Genomic DNA, 13969 nt, shown 5'->3' with positions numbered 1-13969 from the left:
GAACGGGGGCCTAAGGCCCCACTTGGACGGCGTTGACACAGCTGCGGTGCGGCTGAAAACCTCGCCAACGTGCTGTTCAGCACAGTTGTCAAATTGCTAGTCAATGGTCACGCGATATTGCGGGGAAAACTGCTATATACCTGCAAAGTTGTGTGGCCAATGCGCTTATAGAGAATTTATGTAAGCTGCAAGTGCGGATATTATTGATGATCTAATTTGGGATTGTCAATATTATTGGGCGCACAGAACAGGATATCAATATCCATGAGAATGCAAATACAAAATTATTTTGTTACAAGATCTGCAATTCACGTTTTCTTGACCACATAATGGTTTTAAAGTTGCTGAAATAACTCATGTCTAACAACTGAAAAAAATAAACCACAAAAAAACAAGAAAATGCTCAGCAGTTATTATTTTTTTACATGACTTTCCTGCATTAGGCTTTTTTATATAATTTTGTTGTTGAGTGTCCTGTAGGACAGTGAATAGAACACAAGAGAACTAATAATTTGTTATTGAATAAAGGTTCAAGACCTTTTTCAACCAAGACTCACATATGTCCGTCTGAAAAAGCTGTGTGACTCAAAGTCCAATGTCATATTAATATTATCTAGTATTTTCTTTTCACCGTATTGAGATCTACAAATTCTATTATGTATTGGTGTCAAAAGTACAATGATGTGTACTAAATAATAATGATCAAACATACATAAAGAGCCTCGTTCACTGCTTTATGAGTCACACTTAGTATCAGCTTATAATAGATTCTCTTGGAAAAATTAAATGATAGTTCTTACTCTTTTAGTATCCTGTTAAACTGATTTCAGAAATTTGTAAAAGTGTTATGTAAATAAAACTTATATGCTTTACAATAAAATTAATTTGTCTCCGTTGTACAAGGGTTCCGTTTATTTGACGGAATAAATAGCGTAGTCGACCCTTGGTTTCCGTTTGTGTCAGCCAGTGTCCCGTTCCGACAGAAAGCTCAGACGGAACGGGACCTTGGCGCAGATGTGAACGAAGCCTTAGCTGTGATCGGGACATAGTTAGTACCAGTTTTTTGCCTCAAATTGAAGATAAGAATGTTTATGTTCACTGAGAGCAAGCAGAGATTTTGAAGATTAAGTGCAAATATTTAAAACATTTTGCATAACATTTCAATATGCATTGTGAAGCATTATTTACATTATGTTGGTCAACCCCTCAAATTAGGAGCAAACAAGTCTAGGAAGTTTTCCTATTTCTGATCGAGCCTATGATGAGGAGCTTTAACACTTTCTCAGTGGGAGCCTTGACCAATCAGGTTCAGCTATGAGCGTGTGGCCATTTGGACAGATCAGTCAACTATAAGCATGTGGAGAAAGTTGAAAAATTATGTATTAAGGGAGGGCTGGACAGGAGTAGAACATCAGTGGATATTCACGTGAAGCCATTTTTATGTAATCCTTGATGGCCTTGATGCCCAGAACAAAATTTCACATTTCCAAATGCTTGATTCAAGGACTTGAGTTCACACTTAACTTATTTTTTGCAGAAAATTTCCGCAGCAAATCTGCAGGTAAATCCCAAGTGGCAAATCCACATTGTCCTGATTTTGGTGCAAGTTTGTCTACTAAATACAGTAGAGTGTCTTAAAGAAAAAAAAATAAAGCTATTCTGACCTCCTAAGGCAACACTTCCCTCGTCCTCTGCTGGTCTCTGTACACCCGGCCTCCACCAATGACGTGTCATCACATGTGACCACTGCAGCCTGCAGCCACAGGCTGCAATCCACATCACAACCACTGGATGGCCACACATACATATACACTAAATGGACAAAAGTATTGGGACACACCTATTAATCATTGAATTCAGGTGTTTCTCTCAGTCTCATAGCCACAGTTGTATAAAATCCACCACCTAGCCATGCAGTCTACTTTTACAAACATTAACGAAAGAATGGCTCATTCTAAAGAGCTCACTGAATTCAGGTGTGGTACTGTAATAGGATGCTAATTTTTTCCCACCTAGATATTCCATCGCCAAATGTGGGAGGTATTATTGCAAAGTGGAAGAGTTTAGGAACCACAGGGCCAAATAAAGTTACAGAGCGGGGTCAGCAAGTGTGGAGATGCGTAGTGCATAAAAGTCGTCAACGCTCTGCGGACTCAATAACTGCAGAGTTTCAAACCTCCTCTGGCATTTACATTAGCACGAAAACTGTGCGCCGGGAGCTTCATGTCATGGGTTTCCATGGCCGAGCAGCAGCATTCAAGCCTTACATCACCAAGCACAATGCCAAGTGCCAGATGGAGTGGCATAAAGCACGCCGCCACTGGACTCTGGAGCAGTGGAAACCTGTACTGTGAAATGATAAATCACCTTTCTCTATCTGGCAGTCTGATGGACAAGTCTGGGTTTGGCGAATTCCAGGAAAACGTTTCCTGCCTTATGCATTGTGCCAACTGTAAAGTTTGGTGGAGGAGGGATAATGCTATGGGGTAGTTTTTCAGGGGTTGGCCTAGGCCCCGTAGTTCCAGCGTAGGGAAATCTTAATGATTCAGCCTACAAGACACTTTGAGCAATTGTATGCTTCCAATTTTGTAAGAACACTTTTGGGAAGGTCCTTTTCTGTCCCAGCATGACTCCATAAAATTTGGTCCCAGAAAGGTCCATACAATTTGGTGTGGAAGAACTTGACTGGCTTGCACATAGTCCTGACCTCAACCCCATCAAACACCTTTGGGATGAACTAGAACGGACATTGCAAGCCTGGGCCTCTCATCCAACATCAGTGTCTGACCTCACAAATGCTCTTCTGGATGAATGGGCAAACATTTCCACAGACACACCCCAAAATCTTGTTGAAAGCCTTCCCAGAAGAGTGGAAGCTGTTTTATCTGCAAAGAGGAGACCAACTCCATATTAATTCCTATGGATTTAGAATGGGAGTCATAAAAGCTCCTGTAGGTGTAATGTGTAGGTGTCCCAAGAGTATTGTCTATTTAGTGTATCACAAAATCATGTATATTTTCAAAGCTTGCTATATCAGGCCACACATCTCAGGATATGTTGAGATAAGAAGAAAGGACAAATCTGTATAGTGTTTTTTTTATTTAAAGCTTTTAGTTTCGTGTTTTTGTTGTTTTTTTTAAATCAATCTGGACTTGCAAATTTTGCTGCACATCCGCAGGTAATCTGCGGATTTCATCTTCCCCATTGAATTAAATCGGGAAAATATGCAATAAATCCATTGACTTCATGCAGCAGAAATTGACTGCAGCAATTTTTCTGCATTATGTGCATGAGATTAGTTCAAGTATTCTCACTTTTGCTGCTACTGTGTTCCGCTGCCAATTTTCAGTCCACAAATCTGGATAGAAAAATCTGCAGCAAGTCCATACATGTGAATGTAGCCTAAAGATGATTTTTCTTTCTTACTCTGCCGAAATAATTCTTTATTGCATATCACAACGTGCAACAATTTTTCAGTAAAATTTGCAACATTTCAACAGCTCACCAAATTTGGAAAGTGAAAAGGGGGCGTGATCTCCAAGAAGATGTAGTTTTAATCTAATTTATTAAGTAAAATGCCTAAAAATGGCACAAACTTTGTTGCAAATCTGCTCTAGGTAGGCGTAGAATTGATTTTCTGCCTCTCACATAGTGCAAAAGGTGCTAAACTTATTAATAAATTTGTTCCAAATTACGCCAACTATCTCTTTTACAAAGACTGGTGTAGGATATGTCAGTCTTAGTAAATGTGTGCCATATTACTTTCTTATGTTTCCAAAGTCAAGTTGATAATTATTTTATTTTATAGCTCTTATATACAGGGAAATAATTTGTAGAAACAGGAAAGAAAATAAAACTTTTTCTACTTTTTTCATATTTCTGTTATTTATATTCATATTAAAAGGGTTTTCCCACCAGGGACATTTATGCCATATCCACAGGATATGGACCTGTGTATGGACCAATATATGTGGCAATATTACTGTGTGAAGCACAAAGGGGGCACTATTACTGAGCGGGGGTACTATTACTGTGTGGCGCACCAAGAGGGGGCATTATTTACATCGGGGGCCTATAAATGGTGAGTTTTTGTAGAGGGTGGGGAATAGGTGGGGAGGGTGCTAGAAAAGCGAGGAGCCAAAGATGTTTGTGTTGCAAACACAGCAGAGGCGATTCGTGGCTGGAAAAAGTCGCCATATCGTTTTGGTCCGGATCAAGAAGAAAAGAGAAAGTGAATGACTCCAATGTGAGAAGAAATCACCGGTGAGTCACTGCATATGCCTGTACCGTAATCAGTTATATAGTTTTGTCATGATCTGTGGGTATGTGCACCTACTGGGCAGTACCGCTGAAGCTGGATAGCAGCAGGCCACACAGTGTACCAAGTAAAGTCTATAGTCCGAATAAGGGTACCTGTGTTAGTTCAGACAGTAGCGATGGTTAGGCTCATTTGGGAACTTGTCACCAGGCGTGGTGTAACACAGCAGATGTAATCAGTGGCACAACACGACTCCAACTCTCTAAGGTACAGGAACAAGGTAGCACGGGCTACAAGATACAGGTAGCAGGAACAGGAACACTGGGAACTGGAAAACACTAAGGGACCATTTGCAAGACTAAGGGTATGTGCACACACACTAATTACATCCGTAATTGACGGACGTATTTCGGCCGCAAGTCCCGGACCGAACACAGTGCAAGGAGCCGGGCTCCTAGCATCATACTTATGTACGACGCTAGGAGTCCCTGCCTTGCTGCAGAACAACTGTTTGCTTGGGTCTTGAAGGAGAGGCATGTCAGGGCCGCAAAATTGTAAGTTTGTGTCATCAGGGAGGCCTGGGAATATCCTAAATTATAAAATATTATCAGGCAGCCTGATTGGACTAGCTTTCACAGGAAGCCACTGCTTGCACCAATTTCCCACAGGACCTTCTCCCACATTCCTTTTCTAGAATGCAACCTATCCCATAAGGATAGAGAGTGGGAGGGTGGAACATAAGATGATTGTATCTTTACCTTATGGTATAAGTCCTTTAGAGTCGGAGCATGAGCCAGCTGTAGTGGAATTCCTTTATTGATAGGCTATTCACAAATTACCGGACTCCGAAAAACTTTCATTTCCAACAAATTTTTTAACAGTCCCAGAACCGACAATGCTGACATTACATAGAGAAATTCATTTGAATCCTTATGCATCAGTTCTGAATATGTTTCAAGAACAAACCTTAGCTGGAAAGTTTATATAAAATAAATTTCAGAGGCAAAGTATACATATATGTAGCATAAGCATTCAATAATTTACTGTGAGACTGAATCTGGGGAATAGCCTACCGCAGGAGCTGGCCACAGCAGGAACAGTAGATGGCTTTAAAATAGGCTTAAATAATTTCCTAGAATGAAATATCAGCACCTATGTCAATTTATAGAATACCTGTTTGAACATTGATGCAGTCTGATCACCACTTGGGATCAGGATGAAGCTTTTCCTTTTTAGAGTAGATTGGCTTATGCCTTATGGGTATTTTTTTTTTAACCTTCATCTGGATTAATAGGGGTAAAACAATGTTCTATAGTTTAGCCATATCCCTTCCCTCTCTTTCATCCCTGGGTTGAACTTGCTGGACAATTGTAATTTCTATGTAACTATACGTAATTTTTAGTTCTGTTTTTGTAACTAAAATAAGAATTGATACCAGATATTGCACAAAGTAAAACTGTCTTAGGGTATGTGCACACACACTAATTACGTCCGTAATTGACGGACGTATTTCGGCCGCAAGTAGTGGACCGAACACAGTGCAGGGAGCAGGGCTCCTAGCATCATACTTATGTACGATGCTAGGAGTCCCTGCCTCTCCGTGGAACTACTGTCCCGTACTGAAAACATGATTACAGTACGGGACAGTTGTCCTGCAGAGAGGCAGGGACTCCTAGCATCGTATATAACTATGATGCTAGGAGCCCGGCTCCCTGCACTGTGTTCGGTCCGGGACTTGCGGCCGAAATACGTCCGTCAAGTACGGACGTAATTAGTGTGTGTGCACATACCCTAAAACTTTTATTTGATGTTTCCCTTGTTCTTTCCTCCAGTATCATCTCCTTTTTTATGGTTAAAAATAACTATGCTTCAGCTTTGCATAGATATATTGTACCTATTTATTTTATGCCATTTTTTAACATTACAATACAAATATGCTACAGGAAACAAAATTGGAAGTGTACATATAAAAGTGCGAAAATCGGCGTGCAGGGAGAGGAAAATCTGCCTCAAAGTTCCAAACGGAATTTTGAGGCAGATATTCCTCCCCCAAAATACGTGTGAACATAGCCTTTACAGCCCAACCAGGAAATGCTGCTGCAGATAGATAGTGGATTTGTGTCAGTGAGTGTGTTTCAGAGTGAAAAGAGAATAGATAGTTACATTTACAATAATTTGAAAGAGAGATAGATTTTGGAAAGGGATAGGGGTCAGTCAGTCAGGCCGGATTCACACGAGCTTGTGCGTTTTGCGCGCGCAAAAAACATGGCGTTTTGCGTGCGCAAAAGGCACTTAACAGCTCCGTGTGTCAGCCCCATACGATGCCGGTGTCGGCTGTATGTTACAGCCGACACTTCAGAGTAACTAGCGGCATCGCGCTCGAGCGCGATCCCGCTAGTTAACTCGTTAAATGCTGCGGTCAATACCGACCGCAGCATTTAAATAGTCAGAAAGAGGGGAGCGACCCCCTCTAACAGCTCATCGCGCCCCCCGCAACGTAATCATGGGGGGGGGGCGATGGTTGCTATGGCTGCCTGGGGGCTTAATGAACTCCTGTTAACTCTGCTCTTACCATTACGTAGCTCAGTCTGTTACCTCTACTCCACTCTTGTCCTCAATGACACCTTCACATGATTGGCAAGTCACCACCCCGCACAAGATCCGCACGCTCATCTCCTGAAATACTCTGTGCTGCCTTAAACTCTGTGGACAGGTCAGGATCCTGTTTCTTTTAAATGCTGCACTGTAGCGCAGCATTATATAGTGGATCGAGCGGGTTCCCCAGCAGCATTTAAAAGAAACAGGATCCTGACCTGTCCACAGAGTTTAAGGCAGCACAGAGTATTTCAGGAAATGAGCACGGCCGGTCACGGGCAGCCGGTCATTTTTCCGAGCCGTGCTCCCATTATAAAGTATAGGAGCACGGCCCGTAAAATAAAAAAATAGAACATGTTCTATCTTTTTAACGGCACGGGCACCTTCCCGTGAGAAAACAGGAAGGTACCCGTGGCTAACAGAAGTCTATGGGCCCGCTATTTTGGGTCGAAATTACGACCCGTAATAACGGGTGTTTTTACGGTCGTGTGCATGAGGCCCCGTAATGACGGGTGGCTACATGTGTGCACCCGTCATTACGGCAGCGTTGCTAGGCGAAGTCAGTAAAGAGTCACTGTCCAGGGTGCTGAAAGAGTTAACTGATCGGCAGTAACTGTTTCAGCACCCTGGACAGTGAATTCCGATCAGAATATAGTGTAACCTGTAAAAAAAAAAAAGACGTTCATACTTACCGAGAACTTTCTGCTTCCTCCAGTCCGGTCTCCCGGCCGTTGCCTTGGTGACGGGTCCCTCTCGACATCTGGCCCGACATTCCAGGATGACGTTACAGCCCATGTCACCGCTGCAGCCAATCACAGGCTGCTGCGGCCTCTGCAGCCAATCACAGGCTGCAGAGGCCTCTGCAGCCAATCACAGGCTGCCGCGTCAGAAAAGAAGGTCGGACTGGAGGACTCGTCACCAAGACAACGACCGGGTACGTATGAAATGCTTTTTATTTTATTTTTAATCAGCAGCCTCTTTTCTCTATCAGTGATTGATAGAGACAAGTGGCTGCCGATTTGTATAATATTTTTGACCGGGTTCGGTCAAAACGTGTTCGGCCGAACCCGGTGAAGTTCGGATTCGCTGCGATTCGAACCGAACTTTTCCCGATGTTCGAACCGAAACCGGGTTCGGTTGTCCCGGTTCGCTCATCTCTAGTCACGATAGTGACATAACTCATTGTTTTTCAAATATTTAATTGCTAATAATAGTGCCACCAAAACTATGTATCATTCTGCATCAAGCTGTTATACAGCACTGTTATACATCAGTCTGAGTCCAAGCAACAACTTTTTTTTTTAAATAAATAGCGTAAAAAGCCATTGCTTCCTAACTTTCCAGGACAATCAGGCATACTGTCACTGTACATGTAGTTGTGGCAGTGGAAGTGGTGGATCATTTTTGGATGGCTTGTTAAAAAGCCATTGCTTCTTCCAATACCACTGTGTGTGTATAAATAACATCAGGCAAAAAAACTAAAATAATTTTTGAACCGTTTGTTAATTTTAAAAAGCATAAAAATCTTACAGTGCAGTGGGTTTTTAAACAGGCTGTTTGTTACCACCGGTTACCATTAGTAAAACCATAGCGATGTATGTTGCTGTCACTTTGACATTACTAATGCTGTCTTGGCGTTAAAGAGCTTAAAGAGGCTCTGTCACCAGATTTTGCAACCCCTATCTCCTATTGCAGCAGATCAGCGCTGCAATGTAGATAAGAGTAACGTTTTTTTGTTTTTTTAAAACGAGCATTTTTGGCCAAGTTATGACCATTTTTATATTTATGCAAATGAGGCTTTCTAAAGTACAACTGGGCGTGTTTAAAGTTATGTACAAGTGGGCGTGTATTGTGTATGTACATCTGGGCGTTTTTACTTCTATTACTAGCTGGGCGTTGTGACTAGAAGTGTATGATGCTGACGAATCGGCATCATCCACTTCTCTTCACAACGCCCAGCTTCTGGCAGTGCACAGACACACAGAGTGTTCTCGAGAGATCACGCTGTGACGTCACTTCCCCAGGTCCTGCATCGTGTCGGACCAGCGAGGACACATCGGCACCAGAGGCTACATTTGATTCTGCAGCAGCATCGGCGTTTCAGGTAAGTCGATGTAGCTACTTACCTGCAAACGCTGATGCTGCTGCTGAATCAACTGTAGCCTCTGGTGCCGATGTGTCCTCGCTGGTCCGACACGATGCAGGACCTGGGGAAGTGACGTCACAGCGTGATCTCTCGAGAACACGCTGTGTGTCTGTGCACTGCCAGAAGCTGGGCGTTGTGAAGAGAAGTGGATGATGCCGATTCGTCAGCATCATACACTTCTAGTAAAAGAAGTAAAAACGGCCAGATGTACATACACAATACACGCCCACTTGTACATAACTTTAAACACGCCCAGTTGTACTTTAGAAAGCCTCATTTGCATAAATATAAAAATGGTCATAACTTGGCCAAAAATGCTCGTTTTAAAAAAACAAAAACGTTACTCTTATCTACATTGCAGCGCCGATCTGCTGCAATAGGAGATAGGGGTTGCAAAATCTGGTGACAGAGCCTCTTTAAAAGGGGTTGGATACAGTCCTAGAAGACCTCCAAGTGTCATACACGACTTTCAGGGCAATTGGAGCACTTTTGATTAGGTGACTAGTGTGTTCAGGCTGAATCGAATCTGACAGCTGGCTTGACGGAATCAGATCCGAAACAAATTTTGGGAAATTCACTCATCTCTACTTAGTGCACAAAGCTCAGTAAATGTAGACACAGATTTGCGGTCTGGCAGTTCTGTCAATTGATGAATGAGATGATGGTGACAAAGTTATTTGAGGAAAACAATCAGATTGAAACGTACTGCAGATTGTTTATTTGTCACCAGAAACATGAGTAAGTACCCCCAAAATACTTTGTAAGTTATAAGCAATTTCCAGATTCATTTTTCAGGAATATCGTAGTACAGCCATTAAAAAACTTACCGTCATTTCATTCATGCTGAGGAGTGAAGGAGATGGAGGTCTAGTACCTAAACGATATTCAAATCCTTCCCTCAAAGTCATGCCCCAGAATTGGCTGTAGTTGCCGGCATTCCATCTACAATTAAAAATACATTATTTATTTTCTTTACATTACTCACAGTATATTGTGCTAACAAATTCTGGAGCGCTGTACACAGAGTATATTTTTTCACATCAGTCCCTGAACCCAATGTGGCTGACAAATTAATTTCCCTATTTCAAAAACATACTGAGGCCAATTTCATGGAAAATCCATCATTATGTTTCAGGAGTATGGGAGAAAATTGGCGTACTCAGAGGAAATCCATGAAAAACATAAACATAACCAGATCCAAACACAGCAACCAAAAGACTAATTCTATAGTATAAACTATTTTCGCTAATTAGTAAAAACTAGAATAATTGCCAGAAAATATGACATAAGGCCTTAATCACACAGCATGTATTTGACAAATTTTTTCCGCGTTTTCCGCGCCAAAAAACGTGCCTAAATGCATGCTTTTATCTTCCCATTAACATCAATGGGAAAACACAGTGAAGTGCATACGACGCTTTGTTGCGCTCTCGTGATTAAAAAACGCATTGTGTAAAAAAAGAAGAATGAGGTAAATTCTTGGCGCATAAAACGTGCTGAAAACACGCTGAAACGCACCTAGTTCCCATAGTCAATGGGAGTCCTAATTACGCAAAAAAACACGTCAAAAACGCATAAAAAAAAACATGCCAAAAAACTTGGCAAAAATGCAGCAAAAATGTCTGGACTTTAAAAAAGCGCTTTGCAAAAATGCTAGCCTTTTTGACACGTTTACACGTCGGTTTTTTTAGCACCGTGTGAACAAGGCCTAACTATTTTACTCTTCTAGTATGTGCATACTCATTTGTACTTTTCGGCTATGGACACCTTTGACATAGAAAAAATAATTTTTATATATATTAGTGGTTACATTGAGCTTAAAAAAAGTTGCATTAAGTGTCCGGCTGCATTCGCCATTCCTTAATTTATTTTAAAACCCATTGAAATGCGGTTTGTAATCGTCTCCTAGTTTCAGACTTTTCTCATGTGGACATGTATGTGGACATAATACTTGCTGGATGTGATGTCTGTGAGCCTAGGAGCGCTGCCTTTACTAGCACTCATTGCTTCATTGCTGTACTGCTTACTTTATCTACAGCCATGAGGGATCTCTTCTCCTTTGTGCTGACAGAGATACTGATGCTCCTTAGCATCAGTGTGTGACTCGGATGCTTCTCCTCTCTTCATACTTTGATCTGCTGTGTACAATTTACTATTCCCTTCCTGCTGCTATCTCGAACACTAAGGCTACATTCACACGAGCGTATCAGATTCACACGCATGAAAAACGTGCGTGAATCTGGTCCGTATGTGTTGCGTTATTGCATCTATGCTTTGCGAGGGGCATACGTTATTCATGCACTTGCAAGGCACATCTTTTTTTTTTATTATTATTTTCAATTGAATTGATGTGTAAATCACGCACAGCACACGGATGTGCATCCGTGTGCTGTGCGTGATTTTCACGCACCCATTGACTTCAATGGGCGATTGGGCCCATTCAGACGAACCGTGAATAACGTCCGTTCTGCAGGAGTTTTCATGCAGCGTGTTTCCTTGCCTAAAACTCACTGCATGTCCTATATTGGTGCGTTTTTTCACGCACCTATCGCCCATTGAAGTCAATGGGTACGTGTAAATCACGCACAGCACACGGATGCACATCTGTGTGCTGTGCATGATTTACGCATCAATTCAATTGAAAATAATAATTAAAAAAAAAGATGTGCTTTGCAAGTTCGTGAATAACGCATGCCCATCGCAAAGCACAGATGCAATAACACAACACATACTGACCAGATTCACGCACGTTTTTCATGCGCGTGAATCTGATACGCTCGTGTGAATGTAGTCTAAGAGGAGGAAAATGTAGAGCAGAGAGAGTGAACAGAGATGTTAGAAATAGCAGGACAACCAGCTATGTACAGGAGCTATAGACTAGTAGCAGCAAAATTGTATAATATTTAGAATGTTGCTTAATTTTGCATTTAGGAAGCAAATGAACAATCGGCTGGTTTTCGGGTTTTTAATTTTCGCTTTTTCCTCCCCACCTTCCAAAAGCCATAACTTTTTTGCGGGATGAGTTGTAGTCTTTTGAAGGCACCCTTTCTTGTACCAAAAAATGGCCAAGGAAACGGCAAAACAAATTATTGGTGGAGTGGAATGGGAAACAAGCGCATCAGATTCACGCGCATAAAATACGTGCGCAAATCTGGTCCGTGTGTTGCGTTATTGCATCTGTACTTTGCGAGTGACATGTATTTTTAACGCACTCACAAAGCACATCTTTTTTATTTTTCAATGGAATTAATGCGATAATCACGCACAGCACCCAAATGTGCATCCGTGTGCTGTGAGTGATTTTCGAGCGTATCAGATTCACGCAAGTGAAAAACGCGCATGAATCTGGTCCGTTATGCATCAGTGTTCTTTGCAAGGGGCATGCGTTATTCACGCACTCGTAAAGCACATCTTTTTTTTTCTTCAATTCAATTGATGCATAAATCACGCACAGCTCACGGATGTGCATCCGTGTGCTGTGCGTGATTGTAACACACCCATTGACTTCAATGGGCGATATGTGCGTGAAAAACGCACCAATATAGGACATGAAGTGAGTTTGGGTATGTGCACACACACTAATTACGTCCGTAATTGACGGACGTATTTCGGCCGCAAGTAGTGGACCGAACACAGTGCAGGGAGCCGGGCTCCTAGCATCATACTTATGTACGATGCTAGGAGTCCCTGCCTCTCCGTGGAACTACTGTCCCGTACTGAAAACATGATTACAGTACGGGACAGTTGTCCGGCAGCGAGGCAGGGACTCCTAGCATCGTACATAACTATGATGCTAGGAGCCCGGCTCCCTGCACTGTGTTCGGTCCGGGACTTGTAGCCGAAATACGTCCGTCAATTACGGACGTATTTAGTGTGTGTGCACATACCCTTTTACGCAACGGACACACTCTGCTTGAAAACTCCTGCCTGTGTGAACGGCCCCATTGAAATCAATCGATTTTATTCGTTATTTGTTATTCACATTCGTCTGAATGAGCCCTTATTCTTCCATTGTGTTTTCGTTTTTGTTTCTACGGCGTTCACTGTGTGGTAAAAACTACATGTTAACTTTATTCTGTGGGTCAATACGAATACAGTGATAACAAATTCATATATTTCTTTTATGTTTTACTACTTTTGCAAGAAAAAAACAAAATGTTAAAAATAAAAATTGTTTTGTTTCGCCATATTCTGAGAACCATAATTTTTTTTATGCTGTAGTTTTTATTGGTACTTTTTTGGGTTGCATGCAACTTTTCAATCACTTTTTATTATTTGTGGGAGATAAGGTGACCGGAAAAACAGCGATTCTGGCATTTAAATTATTGTTTTTTTTACTGCGTTTGCATTCACGTTAAATAATATTATATTGTAATAGTTCAGACTTTTACAGACACAGCAATAGCAGTTATGTTAATTTTTTTTTTTTAAATATATTGTTTTTAGAAGAAATTGGGAAAATCTTTTTTTTTAATCTTTTAATAAATAAATATATATATATATATATATATATACACAAGCACACACACACATATATATATATATATATATATAATATATATAAATATATACACATATGTATATATATATATATATATATATATATATATATATATATATGTATAAATGTCACTTTATGTGGTGATCACGTTAAAATGTTTTTACTTATCCAAGTGATTCTAAGATTGTTTTTTCGTTTGCGATATATATAGCTGTATTTACATTTTTTTATTAGTTCCCCTAGGGACTAATGTATTGCAGTATATCAGGATTTTTACAGGCTCTTATTAATTAAGCTCCATTATAGAAGCACAAAGATGGCAGACCTGAGGGCCTTTATTAGGCCCCCAGGCTGCAAAGACAACCATTGACACCCCTCATTTTAACAGCTTAAATGCTGCAGTTGCTATTGACTGTGGCATCTAAGAGGTTAAACTAGCTGGGTCCAGCTCATTGCACTGATGTTTTGG

The 13969-nt window shown here is 41.1% G+C and overlaps 1 protein-coding gene across 1 annotated transcript in view; it reads right to left on the bottom strand.

Annotated features, from left to right (window-relative positions):
* The window catches only part of TINAG (tubulointerstitial nephritis antigen), a 101995-nt gene that overhangs the window by 52235 nt on the left and 35791 nt on the right, over nucleotides 1–13969 (bottom strand). The window contains exon 4 of the mRNA XM_075863680.1: nucleotides 9827–9941. Coding sequence (XP_075719795.1) covers nucleotides 9827–9941 — 115 coding nt within the window. The remainder of the gene's footprint in view (nucleotides 1–9826; nucleotides 9942–13969) is intronic.

This window comes from Rhinoderma darwinii, chromosome 4 (assembly GCF_050947455.1).
Source record: "Rhinoderma darwinii isolate aRhiDar2 chromosome 4, aRhiDar2.hap1, whole genome shotgun sequence".
Taxonomy (NCBI): Eukaryota; Metazoa; Chordata; class Amphibia; order Anura; family Rhinodermatidae; genus Rhinoderma; species Rhinoderma darwinii.
The sequence above is the reverse complement of the archived record's forward strand: the minus strand, read 5'-3'. Positions and strand labels throughout refer to the sequence as shown.